Below are 19867 nucleotides of genomic sequence, written 5' to 3'. Positions count from 1 at the left end.
CTTCCAATACCTGAAGAGACACACACCTGATGTTGCTCTTCTTCAAGAAACACATTTAGTGGGCAACACATGGAAGGCGTTAAATAAATGGGGCTATCAACTGGTGACGCATGCCAGATTCATAATTAGTTCCTGACGGACTGGTATATTGCTCCATAGGAATTGCCCTGATATGATCACTGAAACATGGGTAGATGAACAGGGCTGACTTGCAGCTCCCACCGCATCCTGGGAAGGGACACCGTTGAATGTATTATCAATCTTTGCCCCCCAGCAATGCAACAAACCACACTTCAGGACCTTAGCAGGTTCCTACTCGGCCTTCCAATTAGGACTTTAGTGATTGGTGGCAATTTTAATTTGGCACTCAATGGGATGAGGGACCGGAGGCCTCCAGGGAGTGATCCAAGCACAGGGTTAGACTTGCTGCTTTTCTCTTGTTTCTCGGCCTTGTACCCATCTGGTGCCAGCTCAATCCCACCACCTCAGAATTCACGCACCACTCCAGGGCCAATAACACCCAGTCTCAGATTGACTACATACTTTCACAGGCAGCTGATTGCCATGACTTTTCGGAAGACCGCTGCCTTGCCAGAGGTATCTCGGACCACTCCCCAATATTGAATAGGATGCACGGGGCTTTGTCCACCACAAACTACCTTCACGATTAATCCCTAAGGACTCAGAATCACACATATCAAGACAGAATTGCTGCAAAATATAGATTTATATTTTAAAGAAAATGTGGGCTCAGTGGCGTCAGCCCAAACCCTCTGGGGCGCATTTGGGGCAGTTATAAAGGGAAAGGCATTGGCATTAATTGTGGGACATCAAAAGAAACTCACACAGAGAATAGAGCAATTTGAGAGTGAAATCCTAGTGGCTGAGGCTAACATCGCTCACAGTACTGACGACGCGGCCCAACGAGCGCTAGAAGCTTACAGACTGGAATATAAACTATTATCAAAAAAGCCAGACAAAAAGCAATACATTACAGAATTTACGAACACAGTGAAAGAACAAGCAAACTACTCGCTTGGTTGGAAAAAAATAGATCCGACAAGTAGATGGGTCCATCAACTTCAGGGTCCTGCAGAAGAGAACATAGTCCAACCACAAGAGATTGCTGCGACATTTGCTTCTCATTTTGAAACCATTTACACCTTTGGCATGACTGTGACTCCCATTAACTGTCGTAACCTTCTGGCCTCCATTCAGATGCCCAGTGTTTCACCCGAGGACTGAGATTCCCTTGAAGGGGATCTCTCAATGGAAGAACTACAGTTAGCAATCCGAGAGATACGTTCGGTAGGGCAATGGGACCAAACGGTCTTCCGATTGAGTTTTTCAAATCGGCGATGACCAAATTAGCACCCCACCTGCGACGAATGTACCTAGAGAGTTATGAAAAAGATCTGTTGCCGACCGAGATCCGGCTTGCATCGATTGTAGTTATACATAAACAGGGTAAACCGGCAAACACATGTGAGGCATATAGGCCCAAATACCATGTGACGGCAGAGGCCAAGATACTTGCAAAGGTTTTGGCGAATAGGCTTCTCCCATTTCTCAATAACTTAGTGCACCCAGATCAAGTGGGCTTCATGCCCAGGCCGTAATACGGCCGCCAATCTACGGCACAAACATGGTGCCCTTGGTCAGAAAAGTACAATACAAGAAGAGGTAGCCCTGTTGTCATTAGACGCTAAAATGGCCTTTGACACCATTGAGTGGTCATATCTTTTTGCAGTGTTGGAGAGATTGGGATTTGGTCCAAAATGTATTCTTTGGATCAAGCTTTTGTATACTGAACCTATTGCACAAGTTGTAGTCAATGGCTACACATCACAAATGTTTCGACTGTGCAGAGGAATCTGGCAGGATGCCCTCTCTCACCGTTGATTTTTGAACTGGTCCTGGAACCTCTGGTGGTGTGGGTCAGAGGGCACCATTTGTTAAGGGGACTAAAATGGATGGACCAATATAAAGACAGAATATATCTCTATGCCAATGACATTTTACTATGTATGGCATCCCCCGAACCCTCAATCCAACACATTTTGCATATATTTCGCATATTTGGTACTCACTTGGGATACACGATAAATTGGTCAACATTGCAGCTGTTCCCAATACAGGGCCCTAGACCCAAATTACCGAAAGGTTACGATATTCCTATTGCGGAGAAAGGGTTCCCCTACTCAGGGATATATATTACCACAGATCCTATCAAATGTCATGACGTCAACCTACAAAGCCCCTTGACGCGCTTGCCCACAGACATTAAACACTGGCGTGGTTTGCCACTAACCCTGCTGGGCAGAGCAGCGCTACTTAAGATGTTAGCACTGCCTCATTTTTTATATGCTCTACAAATACTCCCTTTAAGATCCCAGACTTACTTTCAAGACATTGATAATCTGGTTTGCTCTCCATTATGGGACGGGCGGGCACCACGTATTGCATTGAATAAGCTAAAAGCTGGGTAGTATGATGGCGGGATTGCGTTACCTGATCTCTGGTGATACTACTGGGCTTCGCAACTCGTAATAATTAATTGATGGGTATATAATGCTCAAGATGAGTGAAGCACCCGCACTGACATATGGCCTATACATGAACCCTGTACACAAACCCCAAAAAGTAAGCCCTGACAGGACCTACCACCAGGAAACCTGGCATGCCATCAACAAGAGACTGGGTTATGATAAAAAAAAATCACGCTAGCAACCCCACTATTGGAGCCAGAGTGGTTGGGTCACCTGAGTTCCTGCCCAGGGTTTGACAAATGGGACCTGATTGGCATCTCGGCTGTAAAGGACATGCGTACTAGGAGAGGTCTGATTACTTTTGCTGACCTCCAGAAAGACTATCAATTGGCACAATCGGGAACCTTTAAATATTTGCAAATTAGCCATGCCCTGAATGCAGTAATACCCAGAGAGAGCCAGAATCCTCTCTACTTGAAGATAGGTTACTGCTAGACCCAATGCCCATAAAGTCCATCTCTCTAACATACAAAAAACTAATAAATAACTGACCTGACCCCTTGATAAAACTCAGACAAAAATGGGAGACAGAAGCCGGGGAATTAAAGGATGAGGATTGGTGAGATGCCTTGGCCTCCTCGAGGGAGATCGCCATCCCTATGAGGCTGAGACTGATCCAACTCAAGATTCTGCATCGGACTTATCTAGCAGCAAATGTCCTGGTAAAGATGGGAAGGAGAGTTGACGGCCTGTGCCTTCGTCGGTGCAACATGGAGAAAACCTTTTTCCACACGTTATGGGAATGCCCAATTTTTCAAAACACTGGAAAGTAGTCACAATATGTATGGAAGATGTGGGTGGGAAGGAGTTGCATCCCTCCCCGAAACCCTGCCTATTGAACATAAAGGAGGTGACAGACTTAACTCACACTGAACAATCGTGGGTATCACTGGGGTGGGCCTTGGCAAAAAGTAACATCACACCCACCTTCATTAGCTGGATGGATGGGGCACATGGATAGGGCAATGGTCACAGAGAGGGATGTGTTCAAAAATAGAGGATGCCTGAAATAATGGGATTGAAAGTGGTCTAAATGGAATGTGCACAGAGGTGGGATATGCCTTTCCCCTAAAAACTTAAACTTTCAAGAAAAAGTTAGTGATATCTATTCCAACTTTAACAAACTTACTAAAGATATACATCAGACCCATACTCATACCACACTCAAATCCACACTCCCCAATCCCTCCACACCCCCCCAATCATCCCAATTTCTCATTTAGTCACATTTCGCCTGAGCTGATTCACAAACTTATGATGTCCACCAACTCTGGCTCACCCGACGATCCCTGCCCACCTTCAGTTATTAAAATGGTTCCAGAGAGGATTTCAATTGCTCTTGCAGATATCTTTAACGCCATGATTTCATCCTGTACTTATCCTACCATATGGAAAAAACAGTAATCAAGCCTCTACTCAAGAAAACTGCTTTAGACCCTTCCAAAGTAACTAGCTACAGACCTATAGCATGCATTCCCTATCCATCCAAGATCATTGAGAAAATTATGAACATTCAATTATCTGAATATATAGATTCCAACAATTGTTTAGACGCTTCCCAATTTGGATTCAGGAAGGGACACTGGACAGCATTAATAAAAGCCTCAGATGAGATAAGAATGATCCTTGACAAAGGAGGCACCGCGGTGCTCATACTACTCGACCTGTCAGCGGCTTTCGACACAGTCGATCATTCCATTCTGATAGACGTGTCGAAAAAGCCGGAATCTCATCAAATGCTATCTTACTCCTGGCTTCCTTCCTGACAGACCGAGAGCAATCAGTCTCCATGGGCACATTTTCCTCTGACTCCTCATTACCTTGTGGAGTCCCCCAGGGATCCTCGCTAAGCCCAACACTTTTTAACATTAATGTGACGGACTTAGCGAGGATCATTAAAGCTCATTGCCTAGCAGTTACATCATACGCAGATGATACACAGCTTGTCCTGGCTATTAACAACAATGGAATGGAGGTTGCTAATAACTTCCAAAAAGGAATGGTTGCCATATGTAATTGGATGAATTCAAACTGTCTGAAGCTTTACTCGGATAAAACCGAGGTGATGGTGTTTGGGAAACTCACTCCTGCATGATCTTCTATTTGGTGGCCGCAAGATCTTGGCCCCCCCGCCCAATCCTGTCACCAAGGTTAGAAATCTTGGTGTTATCTTTGATAACAAACTCTCATTTATCCAACAAGCCAATTCTATAGTTTCTGCCTCTTTTTTCACACTTAAAATGGTTAAAAAAATCCAACCTTATCTTCCCTTAAATACCATAAATACCTTGATTTCTACCTTTCTAATTCCTCGAGTCGACTACTGTAATGCACTCATGCTTAATGCCCAAGAACAAGTAGTTTACAAACTTCAGCTGGTCCAAAATGCAGCTGCACGACTCGTCACAGGTATACCAAAATTCAAACCCATCTCCAATACCATCCGTAAACTTCATTGGTTACCAATCAGACAACGTATCAAATTCAAAGCCCTCTGCATTGCTTTCAAAAGCATTCATGAAAAAGCACCTTCCTTTCTTAAAGACGTCCTTTGTCCCAATCGACCACTACACAATCTTAGATTTGCTGATGCAAATCTTCTGAAAGTAATCAAAACCAATAAAGCAACTTGGAGAGATAGATCCTTCGCAGTAGCTGCTGCTAAACTATGGAACACCTTGCCAGGACATCTAAAAAACGTTCCAACATTATTATCAGTCAGGAGGCAGTTGAAGACGTGGCTGTTCAATCACTAGATCCCTGTACTCTCGGGCCCAACCTTTCAATTTTTTTCTGTCAAAGCGCCAAGACAGCCTTGGGTAAACGTGCGCTCAACAAATTGCATTAAATAAATAAATAAATAAATAAATAAAACTGAGCTTAATCAACGGGCTGGTGGGTTGCAAGATTTACTAAACGAGGTTAATTGGGAAAATGATTGTACACACATTGATAACTATGTGGTTGACTTACTATCATTATATTTTGCTTGATTTTGGTCAATTGACAATTACTTGTACTGTGCTGTTTTTGTTTTTTTCAAATAAAAAGAATATTAAAAAAATAGAAAAGAAATCTGCTAGATCTGCTAACTGCCTCCTAGGCTAGAAGCTTAATTGGCATGGTGTACTACTGTGAGCAATTCATCCCCAACTTGGTCACCCTATAAGATCCCTCCAAGCCTTCACAAAACTCCAACCCATGTGGGAATGATCACAATTGCCTGGCGAGACGTTCAAGAATGTCCAAACAGCATTGATTCACAACACACTCCTGAAGTATTTCAATCCACAGAGAGACCCTCCTCTAATTGTTGATGCCAGCCTGATGGTGCTAGGGGCTCTCCTGCTGCTGGAACAATCCAAGGACACCAATGTCTTCGTAGCAGGGGGCGTACCCACACATCAGCCTAGTGCTCTCAAATAGAAAGCAAAGCATTGGCATTCAAGTGGGGATGAATTAATTGCAGTGTGTATCTTTTGGGTGGGATTTAAAGTGGCCACAGACCACAAGCCCTCAGTCCACTTCTTTGCAGGAACATCCCAACACACCCAGAAGTTGGCAATGCAGCTTTAAAAGTGATCCTCAGTATCCTACAGATCGGGCATCAAAAGCCCCTGAAATTACCTCCCCTGGAACTACGACACCACTGTAAGTCAACATGCCAGTGAGACTCAAGAACACATCTGACTCACAGCACAGTCAGTGTGGCGCAGAAACTAGCGACTGAAGACATCGTCCAAGCAGTGCTAGAAGGCTAATGCCTTCAAAATGTGAACCACGTTCTACAGCATGCATCATAGAAAATGTTCTTAACTAATCTTTTCTGTTGTTTGTTGCAGGATCTGCCTTTCATTTGCATTGTCCATGTTTCTCAGTGTCTCGCTGAGTTTCAGTGTTTTCTTCTTCTATTGACAGTGTCTCCATGTCACAGTTTCAGTGTCTTCTTGTTCCAACGTCAGCATCACTCTGTCCCAGTCTCAGTTTCTTCTTCCATTGACAGAGTCTCCCTGACCCAGTTTCAGTGTTCTTTGTCCTATGACATGTCCCTATCCTAGTTTCAGGGTCTTCTTCCATTGACAGCCTCTTTGTGTTCCAGTATCTTCTTGCTTCATTGACAACGTCTCCTTGTCCCCGGTTCAGTGCCTTCCTGTTTCAATGACGTCTCCCTGTCCCAGTTTCAGGGTCTTCTTCCATTGACAGTCTCTTTGTGTTCCAGTATCTTCTTGCTTCATTGACAACGTCTCCTTGTCTCCGGTTCAGTACCTTCCTGTTCTAATGACAACTTCTCCCTATCCCAGTTTCAGGGTCTTCTTCCGTTGACAGTCTCTTTGTGTCCATTTTCAGTATCTTCTTGCTTCATTGACAACTTCTCCCTGTCCCAGGTTCAGTGTCTTCCTGTTCCAATAACAACATCTCTCTGTCCCAATTTCTGTGTTTTCCTCCCTGGACAGTGTCTCCCTGTCCCAGGTTCAGTGTTGTCTTCCATTGAGTGCCTTCCTATCCCAGTTTTACTGTTTTCTTGTTCCAATGACAACATCTCCCTGTCCCAGTTCCAGTCTCTTGCTGTATTGGCAGAGTCTCCCAGTCCCAGTGATATTATCTAACACTCAGTGTCTCCCTGCACCCTTTTGGGGTCTCTAAGTCCAATTTTAATGTTTTTCTATCCCAATGTTACAATTTCTCTGTTCCGAAGTTTCTCTCTCAAACTGTTCCTGTCTCACTGTTCCGGTGTAGGAAGAGCCCTGTCCTTGTTCTACTGTACCGATATTTGTGTGCTGGTGTCTCGTGTCCCTACGTCATTGCTGTATTGTCTGTGTACATTACCTTTGTTAGCAATATGCTCATATCACTATGTTTGCACATGGATATTGTTTTAACCAAGCGTCGGTGTCTCCCTGTCCCATCAACAGTGTCTTCCTGTCCTTGGTCCAAGCAGAGCTGTCAATCCTTAAATATCCATTCAGGACGAATCACTGCTCTATTTCCTACCTATTACCCTTTGGGCTTTTTTTGTAAAAGAGTTAGGTTTTCCTAGAAGAAGGCTACTTGATGCAGTCATGTCAAATCTTAGGGCGCTATATGAAGAGAGTCAGAGAGCTAGGTGAATGTGCAAGCTTTATGACTGATGCCACAAAAGAATCTGCTGTTTGCATTGGTGTTAGTGTTACTGAAGATGCCCTCTTTTTTTTCACACCGTTTTTGCTTATGGAATTTTCTATTATGACCTGTATGTTTATGACTGCATTTAACGTCATAAACGATGGCCAGGCAGGATTTAAAGATAAGGAGGGACAGACAGGCATCACTGGCTTACAGCAACTAGCATCAGAAAAAATCTGTAATGTTTTTACATTAATTGCTTTTTTAAGGCATTGAATGTTTTAAATTAATCGATATAATAATGTGTTGATTTCCGTACCCTTATGGCTGCTGTATTAAGCTTAATAAAGATATCGAGTCCAGGGGCAGCTCCTCCGTTGGAGCAGAGGAGAGTCGCCCCCCTTAAATTCCCCCCCCCCCCTCCAAAGGCCCAAAGATAAAAAATAAAAAAGTAATTATTTTTTTTCATGCCCCGTCTTGAACACATCATCAGGAGGGGGCGGGTAGCTGCTTGGTGACAGCACCACGTCACTCAGCAGGGAGTAGAATGGGCTGGCAAACACTATTTAAAGTGTGCATGTCTTTTTGGCCGGCCGCCTTGCGACAGTCAGAGATACATGTGCACTTTAAACAGCTCTAACCCAGCTGCCTTAAGAAAGCTGGGTTAGAGCAAGCCAAAGCCCCAAGATTGCTGTGGAGCGACGAGTGAGGCCCCTCCCACCAATCCTAAGACTGCTCTTATGCTGATGAAAGCAGTCCTAGGATTGGCCAAGGGAGTTGTTGCTTCCGGTTCCAGTTTCAAAGAAGAGGTTGAAATCAGAGAACATCGTGTTTGTGCACTGTAAGTTTATTTATTTTTTAGGCATATTATTTATTCGTTTTTTCTTTTATAAATAATTTGCGTGCACAGCCGCCCCCTCTCCCTGTAGATGCCAGCCGTCACTGACCTTGACTGACTGTATTTCCAAACTGAAGCAAGTTATCAATTTCAGAATAATTCAAAAAGTGTGTGTTATTGCTGTTGTGTTAATTAGTATAATAACAATGTATTGCATAGCACATTTCGTGTGTGAAGGAATACGTAAACTAAGGGTTCGGAAATTGTTTGTGAGCCAAGGAATGTAAAAGAATTTGTGTGGCAAGTCTGGGTGTTTCACAAAACTGTTAGCTTTTCCATAGTAAGAATGCCATTGCTCTCAAAGAAGGGAACTTCGATAGTCAACACCAAATATATTTCTATAAACAGTTGAACCAAGTAATGTAAATGTGTGAAGTCTACAATTTAGCTAGAATTGCTGAGTAATGCAGGAAAATGGAATATTATGTGGTATGGCTGGGTGGCCTTACCATGTGATATATTATCACAATGCCCCAGAGATAGTCTTTCCTCTAATAAATCCTCAGCTCTGTCCTTGTAGTGTGGCAACGAGCAGTCATGCTCTATCAGAGGTACGTGTGTTAAACATTTTACATTACCCTTATGGTTCATAAGTAATTGATACGACAGAATAGAAATCCAACACCAATTTATAAAAATAGTGTGTATTTTTTATCTTAATTTAGAGACCAAAATGATCGAAATACCATAAAGATTTTGAAAGCAATAGGAAATAAATGCACTAAATTCAATTTTTTTAAATTTTTTTTATTTGAATTGTCAAATTCAAAAGACTTTATTTGGTTATATTTCATAAATAACCATAAAAGTACATCAAATCACACCAAATATTACATCGTCATAATTTGTTTTAAAAAGCAGTGTACACAATATTAACATAGGCCAGAGGTTAGAATAGTCGAATTCATATAATCATTGACTTACGTAGGTAAAAAATGCTCTTAAGAAATGCCACGACAAAAGCAACTGAGAAAATATCCTCCAATAATAATAAGCATTTATTAAGCGCCTGGCTGCACAATACTGTGTGTCCCCGCGCTGACTGCAAATGCAAAAACCACCTAAAGGATGAGATCAGGCAAACGGGGATTAGTTTTTGGGAAATAGGTGAGTTTTGAGTCTGGCTCTGAACCTTGTCTCAGATGGCTCCATACGTAGTTGAATTGGCAGGGCATTCCAAAGCTTAGTGGCCAAAAAGTGGAAGGATTTTCCTCCCATCTTCGCTTTGGTGATGCGAGGGATTTTAAACAGCATCGTGCCAGCTGATCTAAGATTTGTATAGCTAAAAATGCTGGGCGACACTGTCTCATGTTCATATATTTTAAAATAGGCATAATCCATCTCTTCCTAGATATAACATAAAATCTACAGAAAAATAGAATATGAATATCCGATTGAGTGGAGGCATTATCACACGGACATTTACAGATTACCGTTGACCAATCATTTGTAACGGGAAAGCTCAACAGTCTAAACAGCATCCCAAACCTAAATCTGGTCAGCAAAAAACCTTTCTTCTTGGTCTTTCATTTGAAGATTTAGATAAGGCTGGGTAACCCTTGGTTTAATTATCATTTGGTGGGCAATTACTGTTTTTTTAACAGTTCTGTTTGTTCTCTTTGATTCTCAAGAAAATTTAGACTTAACTGTTTCAATGCTTTCCTAGTGATATCAGTCATTGACATAGGGTCAGTATAAAGTTACGGATGCTTGATGTTATCACAGAAAGCTTTTATATAGCACAACTATTTTATCCTTTTACCCCATCTAGTTTCAGTGCGTCCCCCAGGATGAGGCGATTTAGGTGGCATTTCTCAGTAGTCCATACCCGATACCATAGAAGGATCGGTTGCACCTTGATTAGATCTTCCAGATAGGAAATGCCCAATTCTGTGTGGCAATTATAACTGGACATACTCTTTGGAAGTGCTAGAAGGTATCGCAGAAAACCATTTTCGGTGACTTGTAGGCTGCTGACATTTGAGTCACCCCAGATTCCTGCCCCATATAATGCCACCGAAACACAGCTAGCTTTATATATATATATATATAAAAGCTCTTTAACTGGCTTTTTCCCACCTTCTTGCTTAAAGACCTAAGGGCCATTATGGATTTAGAAAATAGTAAATTCCTAGCTTTAATCACACAGCTCCATTTACCAGTGCGATCGAATAAGATCCCCAGGTAAGGGAATGTTGGGGTATGTTGTAGAGGGGTTGATTCTATGAACATGGTTTTTTTCTTATGGTTCACGTTACCACCACAGTTCATAGCAAAAGTCTTAGTACAATTTACAGGTAGTTCTAATTTGGCCATGAAAGTGCTAAAAGAGGTAATCATAGTCTGCATGGCTATGGGAGTTCTTGCCATGAGAACAGCGTCATCTGCATAAATAAGAGCAGGTATACGACGGGCTGAGGCAATTGGCATGTCAGTGCAGTCCTGTAGTAGAGTATCCTCCAGGTTGTTTATATACATAGAAAATAAAAATGGGGCAAGGACGCACCCTTGCCTCACGCCCCTTGCAACACTGAACTCCCTAGTACACTCCCCATTTTTACCGTATCTAACCATTGCACTAGCCCCGTTATACAGTTCTCTAAAAAATGTGATGATATTTACTTCTACTCCCAATCGGGTTAAAATTATCCACAATTTGCCATGATTTACAAAATCAAAAGCAGATGTCAAATCTAAAAAAGTTAAGAAAAGTCTTCCACCCTTAGCCGTAGTGTATTTCTCTATCAGTATTGATAAATTGAGTGCTTGTTCGATGGTACCGACTCCTTCGCGAAAACCATATTGGAGGTCACTGATAATGTTGTGTTCCTCTGCCCGTAAGTGCAGTCTATCTAGAATGACTCTACCAATGATTTTAATGGTGGAGTCGAGCAAAGATATGGGCCGGTAGCACGCACAGCTTGCTCTGTCTCCCTTTTTAAAGATGGGAATAATGATCGACTTGTACCAAGTACCAATCAATCCTATTGAGCAAGCGGCATTAAAAGTTCTGGTAAGCAAAGGTGCCCAGAGCAATATATTTTTCTTAAAGATGTCCACTGGAACACCATCGGGGCCGGGTTCCTTTCCCCCTAGGCTGGAGTTAATACCCTTAATTACCTCCTCCAGGGAAAAGTTAAGTTGCAGCCCTTCATTGCCCTTCCCCTTAAACGTGGGTTCTCTCACCATATCAGTGGTAATTGCTACTGGGTTATAAAGTGTTTCAAAGTACTTGACCCATTTATCCTCAGTAACAGCTATCTCAATACGAGCCTTTGTACTATCTTTGAAAAAGGGGGCATTCACTGCTTTCCAAAAGGCCGTCATGTCCTTTGATTCTGAGGCCTCCATGATAGTTGTCCATGCTTCCCTCCTCATCAGCTGTCTTTGTACTTTTAGTGTGGTTTTGTACTCCTTACGTAGAGCCATTATCAGAGTCTGGTTTCTATCTTGCTTATGCAAGGCCAGTTTTAATTGCTAATGGGCCTTACTACATGCTGATTTAAACCAGCCTCTTGTTTTCCTCTGGTTCTTCTTTTCCTTGACATTTACCCCCAGACCCTTCTTTATACAGGCAGTTATTTCTCTGAAATTACTTATAATGTCTGCATCGTCAGATGCCAGGTCCAAGCAAACACAAAAGCTTGTGTTACATGCATTAATTAGGTTACTAAGAAACTCCTCGGGGACCACCTTAGTCCATTTTAAGGCATATCCGTTCTGCCTGGTTATTTCTAAGTTTTCAGCGGAAATCTCTGCTCTTTTGTGCACTATTAATTGTGGGTCTAATAATTCAATCCTGATGGGGAAATGATCGCATAGGGGAGATTTTAAGACATTATGGCTAACAATGCAGTCCCTATAACACGAGGAGATAAGGATAAAATCAATTGTAGAAAATAGACCTCTCCCATTAAAAGTTGGAGAAAAGGGGGTCTCAGTGTTGCATAATTCGTTTGAAAACCCTAGATCGTTGTTGAACATGATCTCATTTAAAGCATTCCCCGTTAATGTGTGCTCAAAATGTGTCGGGGTGGTAAAAATGTGTTGGGGTGGTATCCCTATCTATCGTTAACCCACAATTTCCTGTTCCTGATCTTTCGCATAGGGCGCAATTGAAATCACCACCCCATATGACAATGAACTGTTTGTGAGAGCTGTTATATATGCTATTAAGTTTCGTGTTCAGGGTTTTGAGCACCACTGGTATATCTGTTACAGGGATATTGTTATAAAAGTTTACTATTAATATACAAACAGTGTTGTTGAAATGTAACCCAACAATATGATAAAAACAATTATGAAAATACAACTGCATTTTTTTGCAGATAAGGCAATTGGAGATGTACATACATAATCCCCCCTTTGCTCGGCCATGTGCGGAACCTACGGCAGGGATAAATACAGTTTTAAAACAACACATATGATATTCTTTCTCTGCCCATGTTTCTTGTAAACATATAACATCACAATTATTAATAAAATGTTCCCAGTTTGGATTATCTAGTTTCGCCTTAAGGCCAGCTATACTCCAAAATGTAATAGACCATTTGTCTCGAGACCTTTCATTTAACCCTAGATTGTGACACACCGCACTTTCTTTAGAGGTTTCAGTGAGCCCCCCCCCCCCCGCAATTGCCTTTCTTGCAATAATTTCATTGGGCTTTTTAGGAGGACCAGGATCAATAAAAGACCTGCCAAATTCGGCTCGCCCATAATCAAACGCCCAAATAGGTACTTCATCCCGTTTGATAATAACTATCACCCCATAAACCCAAATGAGTACTGGAACATCCCACTACACAACCTATTTGATCCCCTCTCTGGTTTAGATGCAAACAAGCATCCTGGGACCGGTTTCGGGGTAACACCCCTCATTAGCCAGGCCAGCTTGAATCCAGTGGCAAAGTGAGCAAGGGACCCACAACTGGGCATACCCTGTCAACTTGGGGCGAACAAAGCCAGCACAAGGAGATGAGGGAAGGAGCGCTGAAACTTTTCAGACACTCACCCCCAGTCACAGATCTGGGTTGAATCCATTATTGTTCTTTAGCTCACTTCTCCACCTCAGTTCAGACCCAGCTATATGCAAATCAGTCTTGTCCCTGTGCCTCATGGGAACAGTGCAGCCTGAACTGCCCAGCCAGGTCTTCCTTAAACCACAAACAAGAATCCTGGGACTGGTTGTGAGGTGACACCCCTCATCAGCCAGGCTACCTTGAAACCAGTGGAAAATGAGAAAGGGACCCACGTCTGGGCATACCCTGTCAACTTAGGGTAAACAAAGTAAACAAAAGGAGATAATGGACGAAGTGCTGAAACTTTTCAGACACTCGCCCCCTGTCACAGATCGGGGTTGAATCTATCGTCATTCTTTAGCTCACTTTGTCACCTCAGTTCAGACCTAGCTGTATGCAAATCAGTCTTGACCCTGTGCCTCTTGGGAACAGTCCAGCCCCGACTGCCAAGCCAGGTCTTCCCTGAACCGGAAACAAGCATCCTGGGACAGGGTTCGGGGAACACCCCTCATCAGCCAGGCTAGCTATCACTTATAGTGTATTTTATTGGAAAAGAAACTATATAGACATATAAACTCGCACTTACATGTCTACACCCTTAATATACTGCACCCTGCCTCTTAGGCGCGGGAGACCTTCTCCAGGAGTGACTAACATATACTAAAAGCAGTGCATTTAACTGTGCCACGCATAGTGAGAGCACAGTCGAGTTCGAGCAGATTGCACTGCGCCTGCAGTTTGCAATGGCAGGCCTGCTGACACTAGTTTGCTTGGGTCACCCATGGTGGCACAAAACCGTGCTACTGCCCTGGGGGGCCCTTTACCATCTATGTCCTGGGTACCCCTCGTACCATATAATAGGGACTTATAAGGGGTAAAGCCTCTCTCAATTGGGATTGCCAAGTCAAATATAACAGTTTAAGGGAAAGAACTCGGGCACTGGAGCCCTGTTAGCAGGTTTCAGAGCACTGTCAGAGTAAAAAGAAAAAAAAGCATTTAGTTGTCCAAATGGGGGCAAAAGATGGGGGGGCCTAAGCAAAAAGCCATGTTTTCTTACACTTATTATAGACCAGCACTGTGTTTGTAGTTCTGGGTCTTCATTTACGAAATAAGCACATCTAATTGGTTGTCTTTATTGTCTTCATCTGACCCGATTGGACTAACACCTCCAATAATAAATATTGGCGTGGACTGGAAGTACAGGGTGGTTTGTGTTCTTCGAGCAATCTGGCACCATCAAATGGACCATTTGTTTGTATTCAAAAGATGCCTGTACTGAATTCGGTACTCCTTATTTGTGATTGTAGCAAAGAGGCCATGGATGCAATTGCATGTGGAGTGCACTACATTGCTAATTACAGCTGATCATTCCATAAATGTCAAGGATTAGATAGACATGGAGACTAAAGGGGTTTATATCGATCTGACATTAATCTTTGGTCATGCACACTACAAAAGGTGTTTAATGCTGTTCGTATTTCAGGGAAGAACTCCAACGCCGGGGTAATCTGACATTATAATCCGTTACAGAAAAAAAGGTGGCAAAAGTGACCAGGTAAACAATAAGCCCATCTCTGTAGTAGATGAGGCTGGCAAAGGTTATGAAAGAGTGTTGCTTAACCGCCTTTGGGGGGGTTGAACACGGTTATGCAGTTTTTGTTGTTTTACACAAGAGAAAATGGTTGTTGCAGTAGAAGGGACCCTTATATTTGTAACATAGTTCGACCTATCTGTGGAAAGCATCAATACAAGAGTACTCCAGGGTTTTGGGTTGAGCACAGTAAACACTGTAAATGCATGAGTCTATTAGTTGGTGAAGGGAGTCATATTCCTTTAATTTTAATAGCATATAGTTCTTTTAAGTTAAACATGAATTTTTTATATAAGAGAAACCTTTATCTACTTTTTGTTGACAGATCTTTGTATCTACATATACAGGGGCATTTAAATAAATATCATTAATATTTAGGATATTATGATAAAAGCTGAAAACAAATATAAAAGTGTTTTTCTTTTTAGATGTAGACTACATTGTTCCACAAGTAAAACCCCAATTTGGGTTTGCATTGTCACTCCTTTACTTCCTACTCCTCAAATTTGATTTTCTCCACATGGAGTAGCTGTGCAATAAACTGACATGAAGCTGGCATCACCACGTTAACAATTAAGTATCATCCCATCTCTCTGAGGAAGTATGTCTGAGTATCATATGCAGAAATTTCCTTTGACATAAATATTGTGTCCAAAGTTTTGTTTACAGAGATATTGTCACGTTGGGTGTAGATTTTCTACTCCCAACTCAAATGGGGCAGTATATTTGTGTATTACATTTAGGACATTATATTTATGGCATATGATTTTCTAACAATAGTCTGGTACCACACCTTTGTTTGTTAACTATACAAGTGGCCATTTCTCCAAACATCTTTTTCCTTGTCAATCACCCCACTCATGTGTGCTTGGATTAGTGATTTGTATCAGTATGTCTGTTGTGAGTGCATGTATACTGTGTTGGTTGTGGTGCTTCTATATGTAACTGTGCCTCGTGTTTAGGCTGTATGTACTTAAGTGCGTACACATGTAGTACACAAAAAACAAACCTATTGACTTGGTCAATGCTTATTATGTTTGTGACCCAGAAGAGGGGCCCATATAGAGGAAGAATACGCTACCAATCATCAACAATAGTTCTGCATTCAAGCGACAAAAGTGAACCCCATCCACTACCAGGGTTGGACAGTGACAGCAATTAAATCCAGGCACCAAATTAAAAGTGCCTCCCCTCCCCACCACCACCACCTTTTGCGAATTAGGTAGCTAACAAGTGGCCCACGTACCAAATTTAGACAGTTTTACACTTGTAAAGACAGCTGTATAGGTATTTTCCAGGGGATGGGATGCATTTATGCTTGCTGCAGGGAATGTTTGTGGTAATCTCAGAGAAATCAACATTAAAAACAGGCCCACCAAAAGATAAAATCGGCGCACACGTCCCAAAAAAACACCCATACTCCGATCTGCCAGACAAGTCTTCCGGCTCTGCCTGGTTGCCCTAGAGGCCTTTCCGACCCAGCCCATCACCCCTGAAATGACGTAGTATACGATCTGATTATGCGGGAAAGAACATTGAAAATGGATGCCTCAGCGATGGCCTTTATTAATGTTTGATCACACTAAGGCATATGAAAGACATCAAACGTTTGGTGCAAAAACTTGCTAAAAATAGTGTTGCCCTGATTGGATTTATGTAATCATATATGACAAGAATAACACAGAAACACGTTTGTGTCTCATTGTTACAGGTTAGTAAGTAAATACTCACGGCTCAAGGAAATTTCAGGAAAATGCTACTAGTCAAATCATGAGAACACTGACACAAGCAGTTGTACCGTTTTCCTGCGGTGCCTTGTCTGCGCTCTTCTCCAGTGAAGCCTTCACACTTCCCTGTGCCTTATTTCTTTCGTTTATTTTTTTCCCCAGACTTTCCCGCCGGCACTGTTAATGTCAACGTCTACCAGGAGGGAGTCATTAGGGCCACGGCAGAGATTGAATACTACACGGCGATGGGAGAGATTGAAACCCTGCTCAGGAAAGCTGCTGATCCGGTGCATTTTATTTGCAGGGTAGGTTGATCTTCGGATTTACGTTTTAACAATTTGTGAATGGATGGCGCGAAATAACGGGGGTAAGTTGCGAGCTAGCCCTGCTTGGGTCCAGCTGTGGCAAAAATAAAGTTTGCACTCATCTCATTCAGTGGCGATGAACAGTAGATCATTGGCGGTACAGTGATTCACTGACGAGAAACCAATCGCTGAGGGTGTTTGAAACTTAACACTCAAATCTGTCAAATATGATTGAACCAAACGTCCCATCAAGTAAAAATAAAAAGGACACAATTTCCGTTTGGGACTCTGAAGAGGATTAAATACACTTAAACAAGTAAGGCTAATAGACTAATCGACTGCTAAAATGTGACTTGCTGTTTCCTCTGAAGGAGACGCTCGCGCTCTTAATGCTCGCGAACATGAGGCCCGTCCCCAGCAGTCATTATTCCCCTCCGTGCACCCACCCAGTGTCAATCATCAGCTATGTGGGTTGCCAAGCAGATCTCTGCGGCTTCACTCCTGAAGCACACGCGCAGAAAAGAGCAAAACCAAGGCTACTGGTTTCGCGGGGAGCTCAGACTCGTGCGAGGGCGGCACACGAAGGAGAAGGAAAGGGGAGGAAGGTGTATCACGGAAGTGGATTCGGAATGGCAGGCAGCCCTCCGCGAGTGGGCGGCGGGAGTGCACGAGCTGGCATGATGCCGGCTCGGTAATGACAAGCCTCTGAAGGGGAAAGAACAGGCTATGTCTTTAATGTCGACGGTCTCATTTTCCTGTGACAAATCTTCCTTACCCACCACCTAAGGCGTAAACATTCATAACCGACAGATCCATGAAACATGATGTATTGGGTTATTAGTGTTCCATTAAACACAGTGTGGAGTCCCTCAGCGCTCCACGCGCGCTGCTCGCCTTCCTAGAGGAAGGGTGCAAAAAACACACGCGTCTCTTATTCCACATATACAATACATTGTTTCAAATGTTAACTGTTGATTTTTTGAACATAAAACTCCGGGGAAGGGGTTGGAACAGGCTCGGTCCCAGGAATTTGAATCTGGATGGGACAAGGGTGTGTTTGGGTGGGTCAATGTCTGCCCTTTTTTGGAGAATTCTGGAGGTACCTACAAACCCTAGATTTACAGTGTATTTTCTTCCAATCAGTCATGCAGAGCATGTGGAGAGTTATTTGAGAGTAAAAGCGGATGTTTATACTCGTCAGGCCCAAACCTCAGATTTTCCAGCAGGCCAGGCTTCAATAAAAGCGCCTGGATATCAAGCAGATTGTCAGTAGTTCAAGTTTAAGGAGGTCCCTGTAACCTCACCCAAGCCTTTGCATCTTTGCACTAGGAGGTTTGGCTATTTACTCCTTGCACACTGTGATCTTTGTAACTGTTTATTGCCATGCAATTTTTTTGCTTTCATTGATAAAAGTTAGAAAACAGCAACACATTGGAACAAACGAAAGAGATCAGTTTTTATGCCTGGCAATTGTAAAACTGGTAATTGCAGTCAAGGAGGCAACCTTCTGGGGTATATCGCACAGAAAGCCCCAGGGGTGCAACGGCCCACTTTGTGTACCTCGGTGCTCTATGTTATTACAGAAGGGGGCCGATTGTGCAGCCCCTTTTGTAATACTGATAGCACTGGTGCACATGTAGAGCCAGCACTATCTTCAGAGCGTACTCCCTCATTTTCATGAGAGCATGGCCCCATGCAAATTGTATGTATGTATGTTGGATTTTTATATAGCGCTTATAACCCAGGGGTCTCTAAGCGCTTGCCTTGGGAACCCGTCCTGGCTTTTCCCTGTGAGATAGCCCCTACAGGGCATCCCCAAGGTGAAAGCCAGGCATCCCGCCGCGGGGGGTCGTTGTGGAGATTAAGCAAGCTTAATGCCCAGAGTTGCAGAGTGTGAACCCATGATAAGGTCAGGCACCGAAGCGAGAATTATCGAGTCCGTGGACATTTGAGCTCAAGACCCTGCCGTGTCGGGAATTGAACCCTGGTCCCGGGTCTGACCTCTGCTTCAGGGTCTGCCTGCTCTAACCAGTGAGCCACACTTCTCCAAATGAGGGAATGACTTTTCCTCTGCACCCAACTCATATCATGGATTTGGGTGCATATAGACCCTCAGGATGCGCACTGACGATATGCCACCAAAAGGTGTTACACAGTCTGTGTGCCTCCTTAAACCAGTCTTCTGAGAGGGCCAAAGGGCTACAATAGATCCCCTAGACATTGCCCTTTAGGCAGGTGCAGTCACTAACTGCACCTGCCTGCAAGAGGATTTCTCTCCCTTCTTTAAATTGGAGGCAGCATGCAGCCTGCATTCTGAAACACAGGATTGCTATATTTATAAACAGCCTCTCCTTATTTCACTGCAAGCAGTGCCCATAGAGCAGGCGCAGATCCCCGAATGTCCTGAGGGCAGGGCATTATGTGTAGCAGGGTGCACTGTCCCTGTTTGCACCCAGAACACCTGTTCAACCCCTTCACCGCAGCACAAAATTTTGCCGCGGTGTGAGGGGGGAGGCAGGGTTGGGCGTGGCGCTCAGGTACTCATGACGACTCCCGGCCATAATAAATCACGGTGGGTGTGTGCTCATGACGACCTCGAGCGGTCAGAACTCCGCCCACTGATTAATTCTCCCGCACAGGCAGGGAATTAACCACTCGTGGGCGGAGCAACAACAT

General features: G+C 43.2%; 1 protein-coding gene across 1 annotated transcript in view; it reads left to right on the top strand.

The window, feature by feature from the left end:
* BANK1 (B cell scaffold protein with ankyrin repeats 1) overlaps positions 1-19867 on the top strand; it is a 2350097-nt gene that overhangs the window by 843795 nt on the left and 1486435 nt on the right. Inside the window, exon 5 of the mRNA XM_086961584.1 lies at positions 17049-17191. Within this exon, the coding sequence (XP_086817710.1) occupies positions 17049-17191 (143 nt within the window). The remainder of the gene's footprint in view (positions 1-17048; positions 17192-19867) is intronic.

Source organism: Lissotriton vulgaris, chromosome 3_1 (genome assembly GCF_964263255.1).
Source record: "Lissotriton vulgaris chromosome 3_1, aLisVul1.2, whole genome shotgun sequence".
Taxonomy (NCBI): Eukaryota; Metazoa; Chordata; class Amphibia; order Caudata; family Salamandridae; genus Lissotriton; species Lissotriton vulgaris.
Note: the sequence above shows the minus strand (reverse complement) of the source record. Positions and strands in the feature narration are given on the sequence as shown.